General features: G+C 43.7%; 1 protein-coding gene across 3 annotated transcripts in view; it reads right to left on the reverse strand.

Moving 5' to 3' along the window:
* Window positions 1–23,158, reverse strand: part of LOC133024706 (exostosin-1) — a 198,974-nt gene extending 175,816 nt beyond the window's left edge. Inside the window, exons 1-3 of one of the 3 annotated variants that reach the window (XM_061091873.1) lie at window positions 23,053–23,158; window positions 22,886–22,989; window positions 20,989–21,740 (exon numbers count right to left, since the gene is read on the reverse strand). In XM_061091873.1, coding sequence (XP_060947856.1) covers window positions 20,989–21,740; window positions 22,886–22,989; window positions 23,053–23,158 — 962 coding nt within the window. Of the gene's footprint in view, window positions 1–20,988; window positions 21,741–22,885 lie in introns of all 3 variants that reach the window. The other 2 variants (XM_061091874.1, XM_061091872.1) reach the window with 2 other exon arrangements.
* Window positions 23,159–25,361: the final 2,203 nt, after the last annotated feature.

Below are 25,361 nucleotides of genomic sequence, written 5' to 3' on the forward strand. Positions count from 1 at the left end.
CGTGAATTAGCACCTCGAGCAAAGCTCCAGCGTATTTGACGCTTCCTCGATAAAAGCCAATTTACATGGGATATTCCGGTCTTTGATTTGTGGCACTGAATATTTATTGGCCGATTAAAAGAGTTACAATCCAATCAAAGCCAACAGGATAGAGGATATAAACGGCCCCACCTGCGTGGCCCATTAAGAACCACTGCATCATAAACGCACAGAAACCACTCGGACCGCGAACATCAGGCTGCGGCTCCTGGAAAAGAAATGGTTCTGTTGGAGGCATCACACACACAGACAGAGACACACACACACACACACACACACACACACACACACACACACACACACACACACACACACACACACCTTTGCACCTCTGCTGCAGTTCACACTCGCTGAAATCATTAATTTCAGCAGTTACTCACAAAGTGGAGCCTCCATTACCATCGTGAATATTCTCAGCCACAGTGCGTGTTAAGCCTATTTACCACAGTGTCCTCCATCTTTTTGTGAAATTACAGTCCTTGGGTGGGCGGGCGGGGGGGCGGTAGATGTCTTACATTAACTTCCCTGGAAAATCGTCTCCTGGCGGATGAGACGCTAACTTTTCTTCCTTTCTTTGCGGGGTCCGACTGATTTATGTGATTTATAAACATTTCAGGGAGCAAGCGATTCCTAACGACTTTCACGGAGTTCACTCGCCTTTTCGGAAACAGACCTGGGAGACGTGAAGCGAAGCACAATGCAGACGGAAGAAGCTTCTGCAATTAGTGAGAAGTGCTGTCTAAGGTGGGACTTCCCAGGTGAACACGTACATGAGTAAGCAGAGATCGTGATGAGGCGGCCGGGTGAAAGCAGCTGAGCTGGTCGGGTTAGCAGATGCTTTAATATTATCACTTTTTTTTTTAAACCTACAAAGAGCTGACATGTCAGTTTGTATTCAGTCCAACATTGTTGTGATGACACATCCCTGCTGTGCTGTGATGGTGATTCACCTTTTTACATTGGAGCAGAGCCGCAGATCTTTAGCATCATCTTCCACTTTGGTAAATCTATGTTTTCTGTCAGCTTGATCACTACATTGCAATTAGACTATTAGCAGCTATTAGTGTTCACCCACTTCCGAGCTAACGTTGAGAATTTCTTTGTTAAAGCTGTCATGTGATACAATGCCCAACGTGGTTTTATCATAAAATATTAATGGACCTATAAAATAAACTGAACAGTTCTGCGGTGTGAGCAGACCCGTTAAGAATACACAAAATATCCTGATGCACTGGAGACGATTTGGTTCTTCATGCTTGTTATCTCTAAAATGTTGTCTGTATTGTATAATAGAGACATGATGGATAAAGAAGACACATCAGATGTTGGTAATGAACCTTGATGTTGCCATCAGCCAATAAACCAACGATACACGAGGTGGCAGGAGGTCGACCACCGGTAGAACTGATTCATTTCAGATGAGACGTGAAACATCGTCAAGAATCATCTAATCAACATCTCACTCCTGAAGAAACCACAACGTGAATGAGAGATGTTTTCCCAGAGGACTGAGATGACCCTGTCGCCCGATGTCAGATTTTCACTAAGGAAACATATAAGTTACTTGTCTAAATTTCTTTAATGCATCTTAGATTAAGTAGAGAGATGCAGGAATCTGTGTAACGCTGAGTAATGGCTCAGATTTCCCGTCCCCTCCACCATCTGCACAGGTTATAAATGGCTGAACTGTACGTAAAGGATTTAGAAGACTGATACGAGCACTTAAGTATTTAAATTAAAAGATGCAGGTACATGGAATTTGCCCGCGTTGCATAAATTTCACCATTTATCTCTCAGTTTACGTTCTGCCTTTTTGACCATCGCGTTGACGCTGAATGTTTGTTAGTAATGAGGAGATTTCCTGTCGGGTCAGCAGTTCCCTAAAAGGCAGGAGAAGGTAAACTTCACTGCAGGTTTTACGATCGGAGCGGTAAATTAAAACAAAGCACCGAACTGACGGCACCAGATCTTCTCATAAAAAAAAATGCTTTTTTCTCTCGTAGAACACGGAGCGAAACCGAACGTGCACTGGCGTCCTTGGTCGCGGTTATTAATCACAGGGACGTTCAAATTGCTGTTAAATCGTCCGTGGTGCAAAGTAAACCTTGAGGCAGGATTTAAGCTCCGTGTTCTTTCTCTACACAAACGTGAGGATGTTTTATATCGTCGCACTCGTTTCCTCGCAGAAGCTCTGATTAATTACACCACGTCTGACCTCTTCTTGTTCCCTTTGTTAAACTCTCTCTCGGCTGCTCTTAACCTCTTCTGATCTCTCTCCTCCTTCTGTCGACTGAACTCTGCTCCCCTGTTTCGGATGAAGGGGAAAAACTATTTGCTCAGTTAAACGCAGCGTGAAACCAACACAGCGTCTGTTCCTCCTTGTTTGTTTTACGATGTTGCAGAACGACACTTTTTTCCCCATTTCTGTAAAAACTACATCGTGACATAAATCAACTGTTTTCCTCTTTTACTGCTAATGACTTTCTCTGCCAGCTCCAGGTTGTAAGGAAGGTTTGTCTCATGAGTCGGCTTTTTGTTGGAGGTACTTTGGATCGGACGCTTTAATAACTTTGTTTGTTTGTAATGTACAAATTTTGCATTTTGAATAAAAATCGAGTTGCTGCCTGGATAATGATCATTGCTGATTTTCTTGGTTCAGGTCTGTTTCACATCAGAAACTAAACACCTGCTTTTATCATTTTCTTTGTGTGCCAATATTAATAGAAAGAAGGTTTAGATTCTGTTAACATCAGGATTTGGAACAAAAACCAGCACAGAAACAATATGGGGTTTGAATTGTGGAAGGTCCTCATTTGTATACAAAGCCATGGTGTGTGTTGGATTGTGCAGCAACATCAGAGTGATTCCTTTTCTCTCGGTTAATGTTACTGTCGTCCTTGAGCTACAAATGCAAATGGCAGCTAGCTCCATTTCCCCCAATGCACAGCTGGAGAGGCATTTTAAAGTATCACTCCTCACCTCCGCTCTCCTCTCACCTCCTCCATCAATCCCACGCACACACACTCACACACACAAACACACACACACACACACACACATGTCGGGCAGTAACGACAAACTCAAATTCATTTAAAAAGTTTCCACCTCTGCTCGTCGTGCTGCAGAAGTCGTTTTCACACACGAAGGCCACAACCTCGACTTGATTTATTTACCTCTTTGGGCTTCTGCTCCTTGAGTGTCTCTTTTTTCATTGTTCGCATTTCTCCCGGCGTGCGTGTGCGTGTTTCCGTCTCGCCCCCCCGACTCTGAACCGGTAACCAAACAGTCCTTGCTTGTTGTGAGTCAGCCTGGTGAGCGCTGAGAGGGACGGTCTTTACTCTGACACTGAACAAAACTCTACACAAACTCTGATGGATGGTCCTGACCTCGCGTTCCTGGGAATGATGGTAATGTGCGTGTGTGAGCGTGTGTGTGTGTGTGTGTGTGTGTGTGTGTGTGTGTGTGTGTGTGTGTGTGTGTGTGTGTGTGTGTGTGTGTGTGTGTGTGTGTGTGCGCTTAGACATAAGCGACCTTTTGCAGCAGCATGACAAGGCCATTGATCCTGGCCTGAAATTGGACAGCATCAATGCAGACACGTCCAGAGCAATATGTGGGGGTGTATGTATATGTGTGTTTGTGTGTGTGTGTGTGTGTGTAATACTTTGTGTATCTTTGTGTTTATATGTGCACAAGCTTGTATGGTTCACAAGTCTTTTTTGCACTTTTTGCTTCATATTTTTACAGTTTGAAGCAAACGTTGATTTCAGACGTATCAGAAAGTTTTCCTGTGACGGGAATCTCTGTGTTGATAATCATACAAACACAAGAGTCTCCTGGAAAATTAAATCACATCACTTCTTCTTTATTTTGGCAGCGTAGAGGCTGATCCTAGACTTTCCCGGGGAGACAATATAGAAGTTAAACTTCTGGGCACTGACACGTAAATAGCCATGAACGATTATTCATTATATCTTGGGGACTTTATGGAAAAAAACAGATAAGCCAACTGCTCAAGTTGAAAAGAGTAATTTGCCTTTTCATAGCAGATTTAAAGATGTTCATTTTGGTGTAAAACGTGTATAAGATGTAACTTTAGCTTTGTACTGATGATTTGAGCTGGAACCGACAGTCCCTTCACTTTCTCTGTGCAGAAAACAGACTGGATCTTCGCTTCTGGACAGTTGAACATCTTAAATAACTGCTCCTGCTCCAGCACATCATGAAAGCTGCTCAGTAAACAGATCAACCAGAAGCCTCCACTGGCAGCAGCTCTCAGATAATGCTATATTGGTCCTGTGAAGGAAAGTATAGATACGAGGCAAAACCCGCCTCCGGGCTGTTTGCGCTGTGTGAGTGTGCTCATGTAAATATGATCCCGCTGCTGACATTGACACTTTCCACTTTCCATTTCATGCCTTCGTACTTCCCTGCAGCGTTTCACAGTTCTGAGCTGCTAAACTTGGGCGGCCGGCGGGTCACAGACTGTGTACGTAGAGCTCATATCAACACAGTGACTGAGGAGAAACAGCCGCAGAATGTAAAAGTTAAGTCTTTAGTCCCGTCTGATTCCAGGTAACCTGAGCTGGGATTACATTAACATATTACTGGTGTGTGTGGTGTGTGCACAGGGTTATGTATTTTTTGATCTCGTGACAAAACTCACGAGTTACACAATGCAGAGATTCGCTTGGCGTTCTGTCTGAACAAGCTGTAGCAGGTAAGAATCCATATGGACTTAGTTCCTCATAATCCTCCACTCAGCACATTCGGACCTGAACCCAGTAACGACCGGTCCTGTAGATCAGGGGTTTTCAACTGGTTTTGTCCCAGGGACCACCGTTCTGACTAGAAAGTAATCCTCAACCTCTACATGTGTGTGTGTGTGTGTATGTGGATAGAAGGAAGTTTTAACATTAGGTTTTTCCATTTTTGTTTTTATTTAAAAACCTCAAACAAATCTAGAAAAATCTGTGTAAAAAACAACAAAAACGGTTGATTTTCAGTGCTTAAGAATTAAAAACAAAATTAAAATGCAGTTTGTAGTTGTACTGCATCTCAGAACCATATGTACATCAATATATAACGTTCATGACTTAAATGTACAGACATGTAGCCGACATGTTGAACATTAAAGTAACGGTGATCAATAACAATCAACATAAACTGGGGCTACAACTGAAGAGGGAAGATTACATAGTAATGCAGAATATGTCACAAATGATAATCATACAATATCACACAAACAATTGAGGCCTACTCAAGTTTAACCTCATGATCACCAGCACCTTATTCAAGAGTAATCTGGAAATGTGTTGAAATATCAAAGCGAATTTCGCGGACCCCCTGCAATGCCGTCACGGACCACCAGGGGGGGCGCGGACCTCCGGTTGAAAACCCCTGCTGTAGATCATGACCCACAATATCATCTTATCAACAAAACCCAGGGTCACAGTAACGTCTCTCCAGCTCTGTTGTTGGACCTTTCTCCAGAAACTCTGAATAACGTCACCCAACAACACAACTGTGTGGGTGACAAACAAACACAGGAAACAACATTGTTAGTTAGTTTCCTGCATAAAACTTTGCCTTGAAACTTCCCTGAGAGTTTTATCGTGGAGCTGGACGCCTCCTGTTCGTGTGGAAATGTTTCTCGTCTCGCTGATCCCGCGGAGAATCGGCCGACCAGCCTGCAGCTCGGCTCAGCTCATTGTTTGGTCCTCCACACCATCTGGTTGAGCCCCAAAGGCTCCCACTACTTCCCCCCCCCCCACAGAAAACTGTGGGCAGCGGCTCCCGGCACACAAACGGATTGTACGCTATCAGCTCGGAGCCAAATGGCAGCGAGCTGAGGTAAACAAGAGTCTGTGCAGAGATGTAAACATCTAACAAGCCGAAGGGAGCCAAGTCCTCGTTAGGAGCTGGAGGACCAAACCACAGCTAACACACCAGTAAATATTAGATTTGTGTAATTATCTCATCGTAACAGCAGCACACGTAGCGGACCTTCGTCGTCATGGTAGTGTGACGGTCTGTGCTTGTACTGCTGCTCTTTTCACTCATCTCTCATGACTCAGGCTTGGTAGAACAATTAAACTTTATTCTCTGTAACCACAAATGGAACACAATCATTCGGTGTAGTGGAAACTGCATCTCTCTGACACGTGATCGTATAGATTTGCCTTAAACTACTATAAACAAACATACCTGTAACCACAAATGGAACACAATCATCTATAAAAGAACAAAAAATGCATATTATTAAACACTAAATTAACCATAATTAACTAAAACACTGACAGACAGAAGGGACACAACTTACTCGGTGTAGTGGAAACTGCATCTGAGGGAAAAAAGAGGTTTTCTCCCGCTAATCCCCACTAATCCCCGGAAGTTCCTGTTGTGGCCCTTCAAAATAAAATAAACACGGCAAAATAAAAGAAATACACAAAAAACAATGACTGCAGTTCCAAGTTGAACAGGATTTTAACAATTAACATATTTACCCCGTTACAGTAGCAACAATACGACCTAAAGGAACTCACCGGTTATCTGAATCTCCGTCCTCATGGTAAACACACGATTAATCTTGTGGAACAGTCATGGTTTGGTTTGGTGTAGAATAAAAATCGAGCTGGTTAGGTTCAGTGAAACATTGTGGTTTCAGCAGCTCTCAAAGCTTAGAGGCAAAAACTGATAATAATTAATGATAATAATGAATTGATAATAATTGAAGACGCGTAGTTTCCACTTCCTGTCATCGTACAAGAATGATGCTAAAATATTTTTCTGACGTAGAAACACAGACTGAAATACACAGTCAGCTAGTTGAGATTGAGATTTCATGGTACAAGTTTAACACTGAATGTACCTCGTTGTGTGGGCGCACACGTTGAAAGCTGTCTTCTCTCAAATGACCAGCAGGGGGGCAACTCCACTGGTTGTTTATCGAATCAGTTAAAACACATGAGGAGGCTAAGACTGAATTTCATGAGTTACAAACCCTAGAAACACTTGAGGTTTTCAACAGAAAGAAAAACCCAAAGAGTGTAAGTGTGCGACAGTTCAGATGTGACAGGAGTGGAGATGAGACCCCCCCCCCCTCACAGAGCTGTCACACACACACACATGCACACACACACACATGCACACACACACACATGCACACACACACACCGAGAAAGAGAAGTAGGAGGTAATAAGAATGGAGATTAGACTTTCGATTAAACTGCTTTCTTATTCTCCGGCTCTGCAGCAGCTTTGACACCGAGTGCCTGAGAAGCAGCCGCGGCCGATTCGCCTTCAGCGTCGACAAACAGAAACGACTTTGAACGCTCACTTCTGAGAAGGTGTCGGAGTTTCCAATCGGCAGCCGCAGCACTCAGAGGGGAATGTGTCAGCGCTTGTGCTGCAGGAGGCAAAATTGTGCTAGTGTGTGCACGTGCATGCATGTGTGTGTGTGTGTGTGTGCGTGTGTACGTGTTTGCTCATGCATATGCATATGGAACAAATGTGTGGCGACGTGAAATAAACAAAACAAGTGGGAAGCTGTCAGCAGATAGTAGAGAGGGTCACAGGAGACGCTGGTGACGGTGTGTGCACGTGATTGCACACCAACACATGCACACACAAAGCAGGTCACGACTAAAAACAGAAGTTAGTATGAAGACAAACTTCTGACATCACATCACAGACACGACGCTCGGGGAAGACGGAGATTCACACGTTTGCTTTCATAACAAATCAATTAATTTACCTCCAAGCTTTTTCGCCGACCAATTTTCACTTGTGGAAACTTTCTGTTCTCAGCAAAAATTTGGATGAAGTGAGGGAGCCTGTGGCAAGTATATTTTATTTTGTTTTTAGTAAGCAAAATGAAGTTCAACAAGGTTTTTAAGGATCTTTTCCACTATGTAGGAACTGAATGTACAAATCTGGAGCTTCACATACATGAGTTTTTGAACTGTCCGGAAAAAAAAAGTTCCAGGATCCCAAAGCAAACAGAGGACAGTAGAAATTTAAATCCATATTTACATCTACAAGATCGGGAGTTTTACTTAGAGAAAAGGATTCATGAATGATTCCCTGGTGAATCGGTGGAAATGTATGAAAAAGTGGCAGAGGTAAGAAAAGTGGAACCAAAGACGAAGGCTATATGTTGTGGTTTTGCAAAATTCTTGTAGTAGTAAAGAAAAGATATATTAGACAACATATCATTCTTTCTGAAATTAAATGAAAAGGTTTTGTAAGTGGTGATTTGCTGCATCTGGCAAAAAAACCACAAGAGAATAATTTGCATTCTTTTGAATAGGAAATATGTAACGATTAACAGTGTATTAGATGGACAGAGTATTTTTGGAGTCCTATAAACAAATTGATGATTCATATTACAACACAAAGAAGAATGTAAAGTGACCAACTGCTCATTAGTCTCCTTCCTCAGTTGTTTCTCTTTGAGGCTGTAAACGCTTTTCATACCCTGCAGCAGTTATTTTCTGCTGTTGTAGAATATCTGACATCTTCAGTCAAAGCAAGAGAGAGAGAGAGAGAGAGAGAGAGAGAGAGAGAGACAGAGAGAGAGAGAGGGACATAAAAGTTGAGCTCCAGCGTGAGAATTAGCCACCGCCACAAAATATCCAGAGGAAGTCTTGACAAGGTGTCAAACAGCCGCAGCAGCAGTTAGTGTGTGATGTGTTGCCTCAGTCAGCAGGAACAACATATGGCTCCATTAAAAATAACACAATTCAATTACTAGAACAGGTTCGATGTGCCAACACAGCAGCGACTGGAGGAGGAGGAGGAGGAGGTGACTCAACTTTTATGAGCTGGGAGACAGAACGTCAGACATAAAGGGAAACGCAACATGTTAAATTAATCCTCATGACAAAGAATGAATATTACAGTAAATGTTCTGTACGTTTATTGATATTTTTCTTTTGTAGTGACACTTTTTTAATCTGGGCAGGGTGTAACCTGCCTGGATCCACCTGCTGATCCTGATCCACGATAACATTTGATGGATTCTTCTCGGATCCATCTCACATCCTTCAACCAAGTTCCTCGATAAACGGTTCTGAAGTATTTCTAAGGATTAGAATCAAGGTGGATTTGGGAATATTTAAACTATAACTACTACTAGTAGGTAGAGGTGGCTTAAGATGATTGTAAGAATATGATAAGAACTCAGGGTCAGTCTGACATGTATTGACAGATATTGAATATTAAAGTCCACGGATCGGGATCAGGACCAAACGCTCTATTGAGACCTTTAACATCAACATCCTGTTAGAAAACAAGATTCATCTATTGGCGGTGGGTAGAAGGATGTATGGGTGCACATTCCAACCTTGCTTTTATTCACTCACACTGAGCTTTAATCAAAATTCAAATCAAATCTAATTGTTTTTATCGTTGATTACAGAGCGAGTAGATCTGTTTCATTACATTTTATAGCTCATAGCATTTATAGGATATAAATGTAATCATACAAAAGGTTTATGAAAGAGATTAGTGCACGTTTTGCTTCTGCTTCAGTGACGTTATATGAACGTATTTAAATATAGAGTCTGCTTTCTCTGCATATCTTAAACGCTTTCATGCCCTTGTTTCTGCTCGTGAGAAAAATGAAGTTTACATCTTAAACGTTACAAAAAGAAAAAGAAACTGGGCCACTGGAGCATTACAATGAATTGGCAACAGCTACGAAAACCATTACACATAACCCAGAGCAGGGGCGGTGGATTTAAACGTGACACAACAGGTAGTTAAACAACCATTTAAATAAAAGGTCACCGTGAAATATATCTGGACGCTCACAACAGAACTTGAATCCCACGGAAAAGAGCAGACGGAGAAACGCTGCGTTCCAAACTCAGCTGTCAGGAGCCGAAAGGCCTCGGACTGTTTTCACCTCGCCAGCCCCGAGGCTGCTTCTGCTCCCGTCTAATGACTGAGTGTGTTCAGGCAGCTCCGCCCTCCAGCACATCTCAGCGTGTGAGGATGAACTAACAGGCGTCAAGTACACACACACACACACACACACACACACACACACACACTCACACACACACACGTTTCTGATCTGGACCTTGAAACGACCCGTTATCAACCCACTGTCGCGCTGCAGGACCGCTCAGCGTGTCAGAGAGAGAGAGACGGAGATGTGAGGAAGAACTGAGAGAGGAAAGGAACGAGGGAGCGGGTGAGTAAGCAAGGGTGGGAAGGAAGGAAAGAGAGAGGAAACCAGGACGGAGCTGTATAAGTGATGGAGTAAAGAAAAGAGAGGTGGATGAAAGAGGAAGAGGAAACAAGCAGAGGAAGAGGTAGATGAGAAAAGAGTAGAAAATGGAGCTGAAAAGACAGAAAGAAAGACAGAATGAAATATTTGAAAGGATTTAAAAAAGGGGACGAATGAAAGAAGTTATATAAGAAGATGTGGAAGGAGGAGAGGTAAGAAGCAGAGGAACCGAAAATGGTTGTAGGAAAGAAAGAAAGAAGGACAAAAGAGAGACAGAGAGAAACAAACAAAGAAGATCAAGAGATCAAGAACGAGAGAGGGGAAAGAAGTAAAAGGAAATGAGGTAAGACGGAAATAAATTATGAGAGAAGGAAATATGGTGAGGAGATGAGGAGAGGAGGAGGAGATAAGGAGGAAAAAGGAAAGGGGGATACAGAAGGAAGAGGAAAGAGGAGGAAAAAGGAAAAATGAAAAAAATCAGGGGCTGATCCAGATTTATATATATAAATATTGATGATATATATTGATATTATTGTGCAGAAACTCAGACCAACGTGAGCGTCTCCTCCCTGATGGACCTGTGGACCCCCCCCCCCGTCCCCCCCCGTCCCCCCCCGTCTCTAAACCATGACACTGCAGAAGTCCACAGGCCGAGAATAGCCAGAGGGCTTCAAGTGCAATATCACATTTTCATAATGAGAGCCAATGAGCTGTAAATCCCTGCTGACAGAGTTATGGAGTGAGGGGAGCGAGACTGAAACTATTAAACAGTCGCCTCCCTCCACACCCAGCTTCCATGTGTGTGTGTGCGTGTGTGTGTGTGTGTGTGTGTGTGTGTGTGTGTGTGTGTGTTCTCAGACACACTTTGTATTCACACGCCTTTTTCCAGCTTCAGCAAGAAAACAGCTGCATGTGATGCTCAGATTCTCCTGATTTATACACCACCTTATTTTTAATTAAGAAGATTCCGTGTATGTGTGTGTGTGTGTGTGTGTGTGTGTGTGTATGTATGTATGTGTGTATGTGTGTTTGTGCGTGTACAGAGCAGCAGTCTTTTCAATAAGATCATAAAACCTTTATTGTTTTCATTGTGGTTAATTTTGTTGTCAGCACCTTCTGATTGAGGCCAAACTGCTGTGAGAACAAAAGGCTGCACAGTGAAAATATTCCTGTGGAAGAGAAAAAACAAACTGAATGTAAAAGAAAGAAAAAGGTTTAGAGTCTGAATCTGTTGCAGGTGAGAGCAGCTTTTAGAGTGACGTGTATTTCTGGTCAGCCGAGAGGTTGATGTGGTTGTTGTAGAAGTTGATGATGGAGGAAAGGAACGCGGACCCAGTACTTACAAGTATAACAATGTTTATTACACGAAGTAGTACAGGTCAAGACAAGCTCTAGAACTCGGAGAAATCACACAGCCAAATGGTGAAGTCTGACAGGCCATGGTCAAACACACATTATATAGAGAGGTTAGTTCCACCCACAACTATGGGTAACATGTCATCTCACCTAAGGCCTCATAATAAGGACGTGTTTAGTACATGAAGATGAGAATACACTGGTCAAAGATTGTCCCTTCACCTCTAACCATTTGCTGGACAGAGGTTTTTCCCTAGGTCAAAGGTCCTTCCAAAGAAGGAAATACCTACTTAAATAAACAACTGAAAGACTCTAGGAGACTGTCTGAGTCACCAAAATAAGCATCATATATATCAGCCTGTCATTCTATTTAAACACATACTAAAGTTGCTTACTCTAGTGAGTACACGACAAGAGCAACGTGAAAATAACCAAACTCCTTATATATATTTATACTTCACTGACCCATAAAACATCCTTCAAGTTTTAATGCAGCTATTACGTACAAATAAAAAATAGCCTCATTGACAAACTACAAGTACAAGTGTCCCTGGAAGAACCAAAGACATCCGTTTGTTTGAGGATCTCGTGGCTGCGAATGCTCGAGAAGCTCCACAACAAAGAAAGTGACCAACGCTCCACTTTTCGGACCATTTCTCTCAACTAAAGAGACAAATGTACATGTTGACATGAAGCAAATGGAAAGTCACACAGGAGCAGCACTTCCCCCGTCTCCCTCTCTCTCCGTCTTTCTCTTCCTCGTCCCGAAGCTAAAGAGCGGTTTGCGTGAAGCGTGATGGATTCACTCGACAATCCGTCCTGCCACGCGGCGACACCACTTCCGCCGCCTCTCTAACTCCGTCCTCGCTCGGGATGGATGACCAGACATCCCCGGAACGACCGGCGCACCTTTACCTCGACTCAACTGATCATCAGTTCTTGACTAACAGAGGGAGAGGGAGAGAGAAGGGGGGGGAGTGGGAGGCAGAGCGGCAGCGAGGAAAGACAACAAAGAAATGAGAGTGAGGTGGGTGGAGAGGCGGAAACGAGACAGCGGAGGAGAAGAAAAGATGATTGAGTCCAATCGCGCTTCTGGACCATTTTGCCAGGTACTCGGGGAGAGAGAGGGATGTGCGGCTGAGCGAGAGGGCGAGCAACACCTCGTACGGCTGCAGGAAATGACCACGTTTCTTCAGACAGACGGCACAGCGCCACGTGATGTTTCCCACCCAACAGTCTTCCACTAAGCGTTGTTACAACTGTGGTGAGGAACTGGCGCTCGCCACGTTCTCTGGGAGGAGAGATTTAAAAAGCTGGTTTTTAATCCTGATGTGAGGAGCGGAGATCAAGTTACAGAAAAGGCCTCAGGAGCGAACACTCGTTGTTTTTCAGCTTGTTTGCAAACTTCGGAGGAGGAGAGGTCCTCCAAGTTCTCACAAGAACGAAAAAGTCGGATCGTGTTCGGCTCCATGGCAACGAAACAGACTCCATCCCTCAGCTTCGAGGGCTGCGAGAGCCAGAGACACCAGAGAGGAGTGTTCGCATCCCGCGTTCTGTCGGTTGTTAGATCGATGAAACACAAGCTCTTGGGTTATGTTAAGTTTAAGTTTTCTATATTTCAAATATTAAAATGATGGTACTCCAGAAAATGAGCGTTTGAATCCACAAAACACATTTTGGAGTTTCAGGGGTAAACAGCTGAAACGGCGTCAAAGTTAAAGTTAACTCTGCAGAACTCACATGAGCAGGTTCACACAGTTTAGTGTTCAATAACTGATGCAACCTTAAATGCACGAGTTCTGGACTGATCAAATTTACACTTTGATTTATTCCAGAGACAAAAAGTTAATTCAATCAATGGGACAAACCGTTTTCACCGCTGATACATTGACTTCCTTCTCCCAGTAAGACCAGAGGGTCAGCGCGAAACACGATGCCGAGGCCTCGTCGCACTAAATGCCGATCGTGTTTGGCTTCACGCATCGAGAACAACCATTAACCTCCATCCGTCTGCTGAACGGCCTCAGTGGTGAAGTCAAACCTGATCAATAGAGACTCTCTTTACCCTCCAACAGCCTTGGCAGGAACCTTCGATGTATTGATGCCGTCTTCTGCAGCCTGAGGAATCTGCAGGTGCTAAAAGACTCACACACACACACACACACACACACACACACACACGCACACAACCCTCACACACTCCATGGGTATCGTTTGTCCAGATTTATTATTTTCATCAGCATATAAAACACGTTACGATTGTTATTTATAAGTCCCAATAACTTTTATATTATTTTTTTCATTGGCTGGGTGTGGCCAGAGGGGAACAGTGCGTTTGCAGCTCGTTCTTGTTTTCAGCTTCCTGCAGCTCGGCTCTGTTGCATAAGGAGAAATATGCACAGAGAAAAATGAAGTCTGAAGTATAACATAAGACAGAAATATTAACAGGCCTCCAAAAATAACTGGAAACCAACTGTGTAAATGTATGTCCTCAGGAAATGGCTGAAAATGCTATTTATTGGGTGTGGTTATTGATGCAAGACACGACATCACATCTCCACAAAAGGGAGATATATAATATAACATATAATATATTTAAAAACAGGTAAAAGGTCACGATTGACGGCTGAGACTAAACACCACCATCTCTCCTGCTCAGACTCCACCAGCGAGAGCAAGTGAGGAGCAGTCGTCCACTTTTATTTACAGTTGATGGTTTGAACAGTGTTTTGATTTGTTTCCTAATCACTCTGTTTTCGATGCAAATAAAGATTTCACTCAAGATGAATGCAGTTGCAACATCACAAAATATGCACAAACGCAATATTTAACTTCCTTTTCTCCCTCTGCACATGTGCATCCTCACAAACAGGCACTGGTTGCTTTTTGTTTCTTTAATTAGGAGCTGGAGTCGGCCACACATCAAAGTTCTTTCAAAAGTTCTGATTCTGGAAAACTGGCAGCCGCCGTTATTATTCCTCGTGGCGCTCTTCATCATGACTTGCATCAGAGATCCACTGAGACAGCAGTAAAACCTTTTTTCCACTGTTTAGTTTAGAGGGGAGGCGAAGAAAAAGAGGAAGAGCGAAGAGGAAGGGAATGAGGAATGAGGAAAATAGACGAGGATGGAAGGAGGAGGAGGAGGAGGAGGAGGAGGAGGAGGAGGAGGAGGAGGAGGAGGAGGAGGAGGAGGAGGAGGAGAAAGGGAGAGTGAGATGAAGGTGAAGTGAGGGGGAAGTAGAGTGAGGGAGATAAGCGCCAACAAGGAAAGAGGACATTGACTTTTGATGTGCTTTAATAGAACATCTCACAACAAGGCCGGGAAGAAATAACTCAAAAAAGAACACACACACACACACACACACACACACACACACACACACACACAGACACACACACCACTTTCTCTACCACACAGCGCCTGCCACCCATATGACCGCAGCTGACGTTTAAATTAATACCCTCAGACCCTTTTCTCCTGTCATACATATTGAATCCTGCAGCTGCCAAACACCCACAGATGTGACAGCAGCTGCGTCTCCATCTGTGTGTTTTCACTGGGACGCGTCACATTAGAAGCGCATTGCTGACTTATTAACTCAGTGTCTTTATGTGATGTAAACACGGGTTTTTTTTTATGAATATCTGCACATCAGGATCAGAGCAGAGCCGTATTTGTGTTGTACATCGTATCCTCTCGCGGTGACGCACCTCTGTGTGTCGGAATCCACCGCTGTCCTATTTCCCCGGCGCTGAAACACGCCAATGCTCCAGAAAAACAGAGATTGTGATATAGCCTCATCCCAGAGCCCGACGTCTGGATGGTGCATGCAGGGTGTGTAATATTGTATATAAAAATGACACAATGAAAACACAGCTGCTGGTGTGTGTGTGTGTGTGTGTGTGTATATATTTTTTTTTGTGATTCTATTAGTTTAGCTGTCAGACAAAGCCTTTTATTTAAGGTCCACTTGTAAATTTGTTTTATGCTCTCTTCCGCCCTCGCCGTGCACGTGGGTGCGACAGCTCTGCGGCAAACTTCAAAACAATTCCAGTCCAGGTTGGAGATAGAAGCCTCACAGGGTTCGGTGCTGAACAACAGAAGAACTGGGATTTCTGGATACGGGATAAACAAATAAAAACTGATTGATTGATTAATTGATATTTTAGGTTTCATGCCATAAAAAAGCATTTAAATCCTTAAGGGAAGTAGAACACAATAGTTTATGTTTATCTAATGAAGGTACATTTAAAGTTCACACGGGTCGAGGTCACAAGACAAGGTCAAAGTCTTGTTTACAGCTGGAACATGTGCAGTCAATAAGCTGAATAGAGGACGCAATTGAAAACTGTTAAATAACAAAAGGAGCAAGCTAATAAGCCATTTAAAGGGGTTAATAGAAATTGATGTATTGGATGTTGAGGGCAGATGAATGGATGTTGAGGGCAGGGGTGAAGGTGTAAGAGGTTTTCCTGATGGGATGGTCTGGAAGGACGTTCTGAAGACTGAGACCTGGGTACAATACAAACTGAATATGAAGGGATGACAGGAAAGAAAAGAATGGGTCAAGAAATCTGAGAGAAACAGAACCAGATTGAATTGTGTGACAGATTTACAGGCGATTAGAGGCGGGTTTGGGGCGTGGCCTTGCTCCTGAAGCGGATCTAACTATTGAACTTCATAAACTGAACCAGAACAGTCAATTAGCATATTCACACCATTATCGTGTTTTCATTCCTTCCGTAACTTTTAAGGGATAACGTTTGTCAGGATCCAAGACGCAGACGGAATCGCGAACAAAGGCAGTTAAAGTCTAGTGAAGAGTATTTTATTGGGGTAGACAAGCTAACTTAAAAATCCACACAAGTGAACAAGGACCGAAGATGAAACCATTGGAATCACCAGGGAGCCGATCAGAAGCACGAAGTTGCACTGAAGAGACAAACAGATAAAAGAGGACGGGGAGCATAGAGACTAAATGCACCGAGGACACAGGGATCGTTGGACACAGGTGAAACACGTCAGGTTGGGACGGACAAATCACACAAGCAGGAAAAAGAGACAGAGACGGGAAGTAAAACATCAGACACCCAGGGTTAAGAGACATCAAATAACACAAAGACATGAAATAACAAGAGTTCGAAAGAGACAACAATCAGATCATAAGAATAACTACAACCGCACGACACACAAGCTCCATCTGATGGCTGATTCCAAAGAAACTGTAATCAGAAGGTGGTGGAGACCAAACTAGAGATAAAATGTCAGACGAGTGTATATAATTTTCCCCATTTAACTCATTTCTTCAGCCTCCAAGTGGCCAAACATGAGTAACTACATCATCAGGGTGTTCCTATGGAAGCTTAATCGTTTCCACCTTCCTGTCTAACACGCTACGCTAAGTACTTGTTGATTTATTTGTCTCGACTTTCTTGATAAAAAGTGTAAACAATTCCATGGACATGCATCTTGTCTTGGAAATACAAGTACGTGGTTTATTAAAAGCCCGTTTCAGCCACGTGGTCGATAAGTAAAGTTGACGAAGGGAAAGAGAAATAAAAAAAAGAGCTAAAAAAACTTCAAGGTCCGACAGAGACGAGACAAAGCGAGGACATCAATGAGCGCGGAGACGAGATGAAGGGAGATGTTTATGGATTCCCAGTCAGACACCTCTCCTCCTCATCCCTCTTTCTTCTCCCCTTCCCTCCGTTGGCCATGAGAGACGTGTTGAAAGACGCGGCGGCGATCTGAATTAATCATTTCAACCGCCGCTGTGTAAACGGAGCCCTGCGATATCAAACATTCTTTGACTCTAATTGGTTTAGCGAGCTGTTATCTCTGTACAGTAAAACAGTTCCATCCAGCGCCACTCAGTGGGGGGGGGGGAGATCTCTATCTGCCCCCTTCATTCACAGCTTAATTCAATTGGAGGGCAATAATCGACCACCCCGAGGCTTCATCATCCTTGTTGGTTTCTGTTCCCATCAGGGATCCTCGCAGCAGAACCTCCCCCCCACCACCACCACCCCCCACCCCTCCACCAGCACTGGGTGATGTCTGTATCGATGTGCCGTGTGTAAAACACCAGAACACGCAGCTGCAAACGGGCGAGAAGCCACAAACTCCAGATTGAAAAGACTGTTGAGCCGTGTGAGTTCACGGATGAAACGGGTCGGAGAGGCTCTCAGGTCCTCGTGGGTAGAAGAAGAAGGAGATAAGGTTCTTTCCTTCAGGCGCCTGCAGCAGATTCTTCTCAAGGTAACGACCAGTGCAAGATGCTCAAAGACACTGAAATACAGGTGATGTTTAGCTTTGTGTTGAATTCATTTAAACACACTTTCTTTACTTTAAAAATACTGAGTCAAACTAAATGTGAGGCTCATGTCCGACCCTCAGTTTCCCACCAGGGACTTTAAAACGTCCTGTGACTTTGGACATTTGTGACCCTGAAACTGTTAAGTAGAGCATGACGGTGACTTCGGTTCCTAAATATAGTTTCCTCAATTTTAACTCCTGTTAATGTGATGATGTGATTATTTCCTTTCCTTCTCCAATATGTGACATTTTCATATAAATATCAATTGACCAGTGTTTACTTTGTTCACTGACACAGATGAGAATGAACAGACTGCATCAATCACAGCTCACATGTGAGAAGGGAGAAGGGACGTGATGAAGACGAGCGGAGAAAGAGAGAAGATGAAACAGGAGCAGGAACACGGCTCAGTTCTCAGTTCTTGAAACTTCTGTGTTTCCAAAACGCTGCGCACGGCCCCGTCCTTGAAATAAGCTGTTAAATAAACTCATTGGATCAATGACAAGTGGGGATGAGAGGAGGGAGAGAAATGAGAAATTAAAGCACTACAGAGCGATAAACTCAGTTCCGCTGTGAGAATAAGCTCTTTGATTTTGCTATTGAGCATCAGAAAAATGCCAGACTGAGGCGGACAACAGACTAATGCACTGTTTATTTAGTGTTGGAGCCTCTCAAGCACTTTTACCCTTTGTCTTTTTTAGCAGCAGATTCTTCGATGTAACACATTTCAGATGAATCATGTCACCTCAATGAGACTAAAACCATTTGTTCCTCTTCTCCACAAAAGCTCCTCAACAACAAACGCATTTATGAATGAAAACATCTGGTTAATTCACGGTTTGCCGATAAAGAAAAACTCGTCGCTACTATGTTGTTTGTGAAAAGACCATTTAAGGTGAATGGGGATTTTTAGAGCGTCAGAGTCACATATAGCGTTTCAGATTTTATTCTGCACATTTGTGGAAATGTGGCTTTCTGTCTTTAAGCTCTAAATTGAGACCGTTTAGATTCACATGAGAAGAGAAAAAGGGGAAATATGATCCGTTATGTCCATACATCCAAATTTTACGAGAATGAAAATGATTAAACTAGATTAAAGGGACTCTTACCTTTGTTGCATTTTTACACTTTTTGTGGATAAGGTTAAATTGGTATTAATAAGGTAATGACACTCTAAAATGCAAGACAGACCCACCAGGAGTAAAAACAAACAATTATTTCACTCTCATAATATTTAGTGAAAACTTCAACCAATAAAATTCTTCGGACCGAAGGACCTTATTGGCCGACAGACCTGTCTGTTTGCTGCATGGACATGCTGGTTTTCCGTCTGCTTCTTGTGGCGCATTCGGGCCCGCGTCACCAAGGCATGTGAATGTAAATGTATATAACTTACCGAATCCATTGCTTTGGTAAACAAAAACTCACGTGCGTGCCCGGAGGCAGTAGATTGTAAGTCTGCTTGTAAATAAAGTTTCTTCAAAAAAAAAACGCGGATGGGAACGAGGGGGTGGGGCATTGGAGGAAGGCAGGATGATTTGAATGTGCTGTAATTCTCAAATGCAACAAAGGTAAGAGTCCCTTTAAAAGACATTTAAATAAAGTCACATTCACTTGAACCTGGTTGTAAATCATTTGCAGCTACCGACCGAAAGGTTTCTGGCAGAGTTTTATATCCGAGACTCCTTCAGTGCTGCTTCTCATGACAGAGGAAATTATTACACTTCTAATTTTACAGAAAATATCAAATTAACCTGAAGAGAAAACAGGAGCAGAGAACTTGTCAAGTTCATCAAGAGATGACAACTTGCATGTGTGGATCTGTCGGATTCTATAGTCAGCGAGTGGCGATAATCAATCAGTCACATTCAGTCACTATCAATCTGACTTAAAGGGAGTTAATCAGAGCAGCAGGTCTCAAAAAGAAAACATCAGGATCAACGGCTGCTGATCACCTTCATTTATGGTTTCCTGTCACACAACCAAGGAATACAAGGATACAAGGAAACAGTTGAGGAGCTTTAAGCACTGGACCGTAGACTGTAAATAAATAAAGATGGACGACCACGATCCAGGATTGAAGCCAAATTATCCTGCCAACAAAAAGTATATAATGCAAATACGTGTTTTTATTAAATGGAAGCCGATAGAATCCATTCCTATTGCAAACAAAATCCAGATGTTTGCGGGAGTTAGTGGGTTTTTCGACTATTGGAAAAAAGGGGCTCTATACTGCAGCCAGCCACTAGGGGGCAGTCAGGATGATTTGGCTTTACATTTGGGGAGCTGCCCTGTCGTCCATCTTTATTTATAGCCTGCGGTGCTCACTCTTTTGCAAGTTTCTGGATCCCACTGCGATTTATTCTTTTTAAACCTAAAATATGCAACAGATGTCACTACAATTTTCGAAAGGTGAACTTTTCACGGCTCAGATCACTTTTCTCCCGACCAACTGCTGAGCTTTTCCTTTTCTCGACAGTTGATGCCTCTTCTCCTCCTTTGCTCCCCTTTCTCTCTCTCACACACATACACAAACACACACACACACACACACAGACACACACTTGCATGTTTAGAGCGTTTTGTCCCTGGAGCACTGCAACAGCACAGCCCCAACTCCCCTGACAACTGTGAAATATGAACTTGAAAGCATCGAAGCTGTTTTAGCTCAAATAAAGACGAGACGCTCCCCAACAATCTCAAGCAGGAGAGATTTCGGCCATTAAACAATAACACACACACACGCACAGGAAGCAGTGTAGCTGAGCTGTAATGATGCACAAACACGCTGCATTTGAAATAACCAACAGCAGCTCAATCGAAGGCTCTCTGCCCTCGGTGCACGACAGGAAAGCAGTGACAAGCAACTCTGCAGCGACCAAACAAGGACAAAAGTAAAAAAATCACAGGTATTTCCTCACAGGAGTTTTGTGATTCCATAAAACTTGGACGGCGCCAAGAAACCAATATCTCCTGACCCTCAAAGTGAAACCAACGCCAGCCCAGAAGCAGCAGAGACGGTGAAAAGAGATGACAACTTACTTTGAGTATTCTTCATTATCCCGGTCGCAGCGAGAGTCCTTGTGCTTCTCCCAGTCTTTGCCGTGTTTGCACGTGGTCAGCAGGATAATATCTTCCGCGTTGTGGATGTGATACAGAGCGTTCCTGGTCTCAGACCCGATGCCAGTGAGGTAGCGCTTCCCTTTGAAAACCAGCAGGTATTTCCTGGAGGGCGGCGTTTGGCTGCGAGTCAGATAACCCATCCCTCCCCCTTTCAGAGGGTGATCCTTGGAGAACAGAGGGATGGAGATATCAAAGTTTGGTCGGAAGTTGACCACGTCAGCGCTGGCCTTGGCCAACATGGCCTGGCCCACCTCGAAGCCCAGATCCTCTGAGTAGTCCGGCCAGGTGCCAGAGTAGAGGTTGAAGATGAGGTGGTTCCTGCCATCGTTCCACGTCGGCAGGCTCTGGATCCGGGACCTGACGTTCTGCACAAACTGGGCCGAGAGCTGGTCCCTGTCCAGCGTGTCCACGGCCAGAATGAAGAGACAGGCCCGCGACGGGTCCGTGGTGTGGAAGCGAGACTCCTCCACGGACGCCAGGATCTTCTGGTAGGTCTCGGAGATCTCGTCCCCTCTCTGCGGAGGGTAGACGTAAACCCTGAAGCCCGACTGGCAGCGGGCGAAGTCGAAGCAGGTCTCCATGCGGCAGCGCTTGTTCTTGTAGATGTTGTCTCGGATGGCCCGTCGTTCCCGGGGGGAGGTGTGCTGGTGGTGGAGCTGAGGACTGTCCTCCTGCAAACACACACACACACACACACCAATGCATCACCATTCAAAGAACAGTAACATTACATTGCTCATCTTTTCAAAGTTAACTTTATCCAAAATATACATGAATTGAGAGGTTTCTCATGGTTTCACTAAAGACTTTAGCCGTGAATTGCTTCTCTGTGACTCATTTCGTTTCATTGATCTGTCACATGACTGAGCTGCAGCTCTTCGGCTAACCCTTCCAGATGAGGAGACGAATGGAGATTGCATTTGATTTCTCTAAAACAGAGGAGACTCCGTTACACCTTCAGCCGTTTAAAGCGAGGCAATTTCAACCGGCGGCTCCGTGTCACGGCTCGTAGACGCCGGTGGTTGTGCTCAGGCGGCGCCGCATCAGGGCGACCATGAAGCTTAATGGTTGAGGCGTTCAAATCGTGACCCTGGGGACCTTTGTTGCATCTTTTGTTCTTTCCCAATGTTCCCAGTCTCTTTACACACAAAGCATGAACAGATCCACAGAGTGAATCCAACAAAGGGCTTCAGCAAAAACTGGAGGATTGTTCTCAAGTTTAAACTTTCACTGCAACACAGTGTACAATATATTGTAGTTATGATGTTTTTCTATACAACACGAATGTTGCATCAAAGGAGACTAATTCAACATCTTGATTCTGTCTCACAATTCTGTTAATGCCCTTAAAGCCCAAACAACGTATATTACGTTAATTCATCTTAATTAAAAAAGACCAGGCATGTTTAGGGGACTGATATTCATGAGTTATGAGCAATTAAGTGCAGATTCAAATAAAAATACAAAGAATAAAAGAGCAGGGGAAATAAAGTTATTTGTTTAATCATCTCGTCTTTTTCCTTCGAGCTTTGATTCCAAACAAACTCATCATTCATCCGTGAATCCACCAGAAATGATTTAATAGAGCTGTGGTTTAGAATGAAAATGTATCGCCCTCTCTTGATAATTTAAAATAGCACTAAGACAAAGGGCCCCACTGCGTCATAACTACTCATGTTTGAGGAGAATATTTCACTGTGAATGTGAATGAAGGATTTATACTCTGGTATCTGAGTACTTCTATCTCAACGTCCCTTTGGTTTTCAGCTAATGAGGCAGGTGAGCATTTCTTTTCCTCTAAGCGGATCCAGTCTACCTCCTGCTCCCCCCCCTCCAGGTACGGTCCCAGCAGCTCCGTGGACTCCGGCCAGTGCCGGGGGGGTCGGGACGGACTCCTCTGGGGCTGGTACACGTCCTGGTTCTGGTGGAAGTACTCCTGCTGATACTGGTGGTACTGGGGGTCCTGGGGTAACTGGCGGTACTGGTACGGCTGCTGCTGGAACTCCCCGATTTGCAGACCCCACTGGTAGACGAGGAAGAGAAGACCGGCCCCCACAGACACGAGCAGGTACCGCTTCCTGGCCTGCATGTGTGCTGCGGGGGGGAGGAAGAGGAGGAGTTCAGGGGGCAGAGGTGAAGAGGATGAGGGGAGGAGAGAGGACAGGAGGGAGGAACTGGAGGAGAAGGAGGTGAGGAAGGCGAGGAGAAGGGTTAATCAATGAGAGGAGGAAAGTAAAGGAGGAAAAGAGGAGGAGATGAGGAGGAGGGAGGTCGACACAGGGCGGCCTGTCTATCCACAGCTCGGCATTGTGGGATCTGGAGTCACTGAAAGAATAAAGAGATTAACAGTAAGTTAGTCAGCAGTTTCAAATCAAAGACTTTATACTAATAGAAAACCAGTGTAAAGTCATTGTATTATTTATAACTGATAAAGGTTGTGTCCTGTCAGATTAGATCTTCATTAATCCCTGTTGGAATATAAACCCCATCTCCAGTTTTATTAATGACTTCCCATTACAGATCCTTGTGAATCATCGTAAGTCAGTGAATCAAAATGATTTAAATGCAGTGAGCACACAAGCACCACGAAATTCATCTTATTTAATCTGTAATTATTCTATTTAATTTACTATTATCTGGGCTGTAATCTCCATCAATGACAAAGCCGGATTTAATAGCGATTATTTACCTCTTGCAACAAATTCACAGAACTCAATTTAATTTTGCCGACTCAGCATCGACTGTGCAGCAATTTGTTACAGAACAACTTTCTGTTAACAGTCGATTCAATGCAGCGACAGTGTGCAGGTTAAACGTGTTTGATAAATTTCAGGGTTTCTTAATGGAGTTTGGTTTAGAGACTGGAAACCAACAACCAGCGTGGGCGGCTTTCACCCTATAATTCTCCTCCTCCTGTAAATATCATAATAAAGGTTGTGGCTCCTCTAAAATCATGATGTCCTGCATCTTGCAAATGATCAGTCGTTGCCCGACTCCGTCAAGTGTTTTAAATGCAGATGAACAGACACAATCTGAAGTATAAAAATCATTAATTTAAGGTTATTTAATCCCAATAATCGTATTTATCGTCACCTAATGTCTATAAACGACAATCACAGATTACTTCAGCAAAGTTAAGAGTTTGTGTTAGATTGTGTTTGATAAGCAATGCAGCTTAAAACCAAAGGGTTTCTGAATGGAGTTTGGTTTGAGTGCAGGAAATCTTTTTTCTTATTCCTTATTTATTCTTATCCAACATTCACAGATTATATTTTAATAAAACTCAGTTTTAATTATGCCGATTCAGCATTGATGCGTTTCTGCAAAGTACAACAGCTTTTACCAATATTTATAAGGTTTACTTGATGAAGACAGATTCCAATGCAGGTATAAATATATATATATATTGCTTACATTTGATCTTCTACTGTACTGCTTTAACACAGTATTTTGCTTGGGATCAATGAACATCTTTCGGAGGATTATAAAGGTGAGGAATACAATATACAATAAAGATCATATAAAAACATTACATACTAGAATTCATGGGTTTGTTGCTGAATTGTCAGGATTTGGTTAAAAGGAAAGTTTGCATTATTTCTCATAGAACCAAAGCATCAATAGAATAAAGCTGCAGCTCTAAACTGCAGGTTTCTGAATGGAGTTTGGTTCACGACCAACCAGCGGCATGAGCAGCTGTTACCTCCTGAGCTCTTCTATGTTCTATTAGATGTTTCCACGTGTATTCATCTCTTTTGATTCACGGTGACATGTTTGTATCTCTGACTGGAACCTACCTGTCCCCGCGGAACACCTGTTTTCCCGGGAAGGGATCTCGGTGTCCGCTGCTCGTCCCTCCAGCCGGAGCAGGAATCCTCCACAGTTTGGAAAAGCATTCTCCAAGTTTCTCCAACAAACGCATCCACCGATTTCTATAAAGATCTGTTGAAACCACTTGCAGGGGACTTCCACTGATCTGCCTTCATCCTCCTGCGCGTCCTGCAAACTTTCCCCCTGCACCGAGGACCAGGAGGGATTTCACGCGTAAAGGGGGCTCAGGTCTCCGCTGCGTGGATTCAGGAGCCGGAACAGCCGCGGGGACTCGGACAGCATCCATCCAGAAGGAGCTGATGCGTTACACCAGCTGCGTGCATCTCCACATCTGCAACTGCGCATACATCCAGGGAGGCGGAATCCAAACTTTGGTGTTTAAATCCTCATCGGCAGGACGAGGCAGGAACCGTCACCTCAGGTAAGTTGAGGAGACGCCGGTGAACCTGATCCAGAGAAAT

This window comes from Limanda limanda, chromosome 18, assembly GCF_963576545.1.
Source record: "Limanda limanda chromosome 18, fLimLim1.1, whole genome shotgun sequence".
Classification (NCBI taxonomy): Eukaryota; Metazoa; Chordata; class Actinopteri; order Pleuronectiformes; family Pleuronectidae; genus Limanda; species Limanda limanda.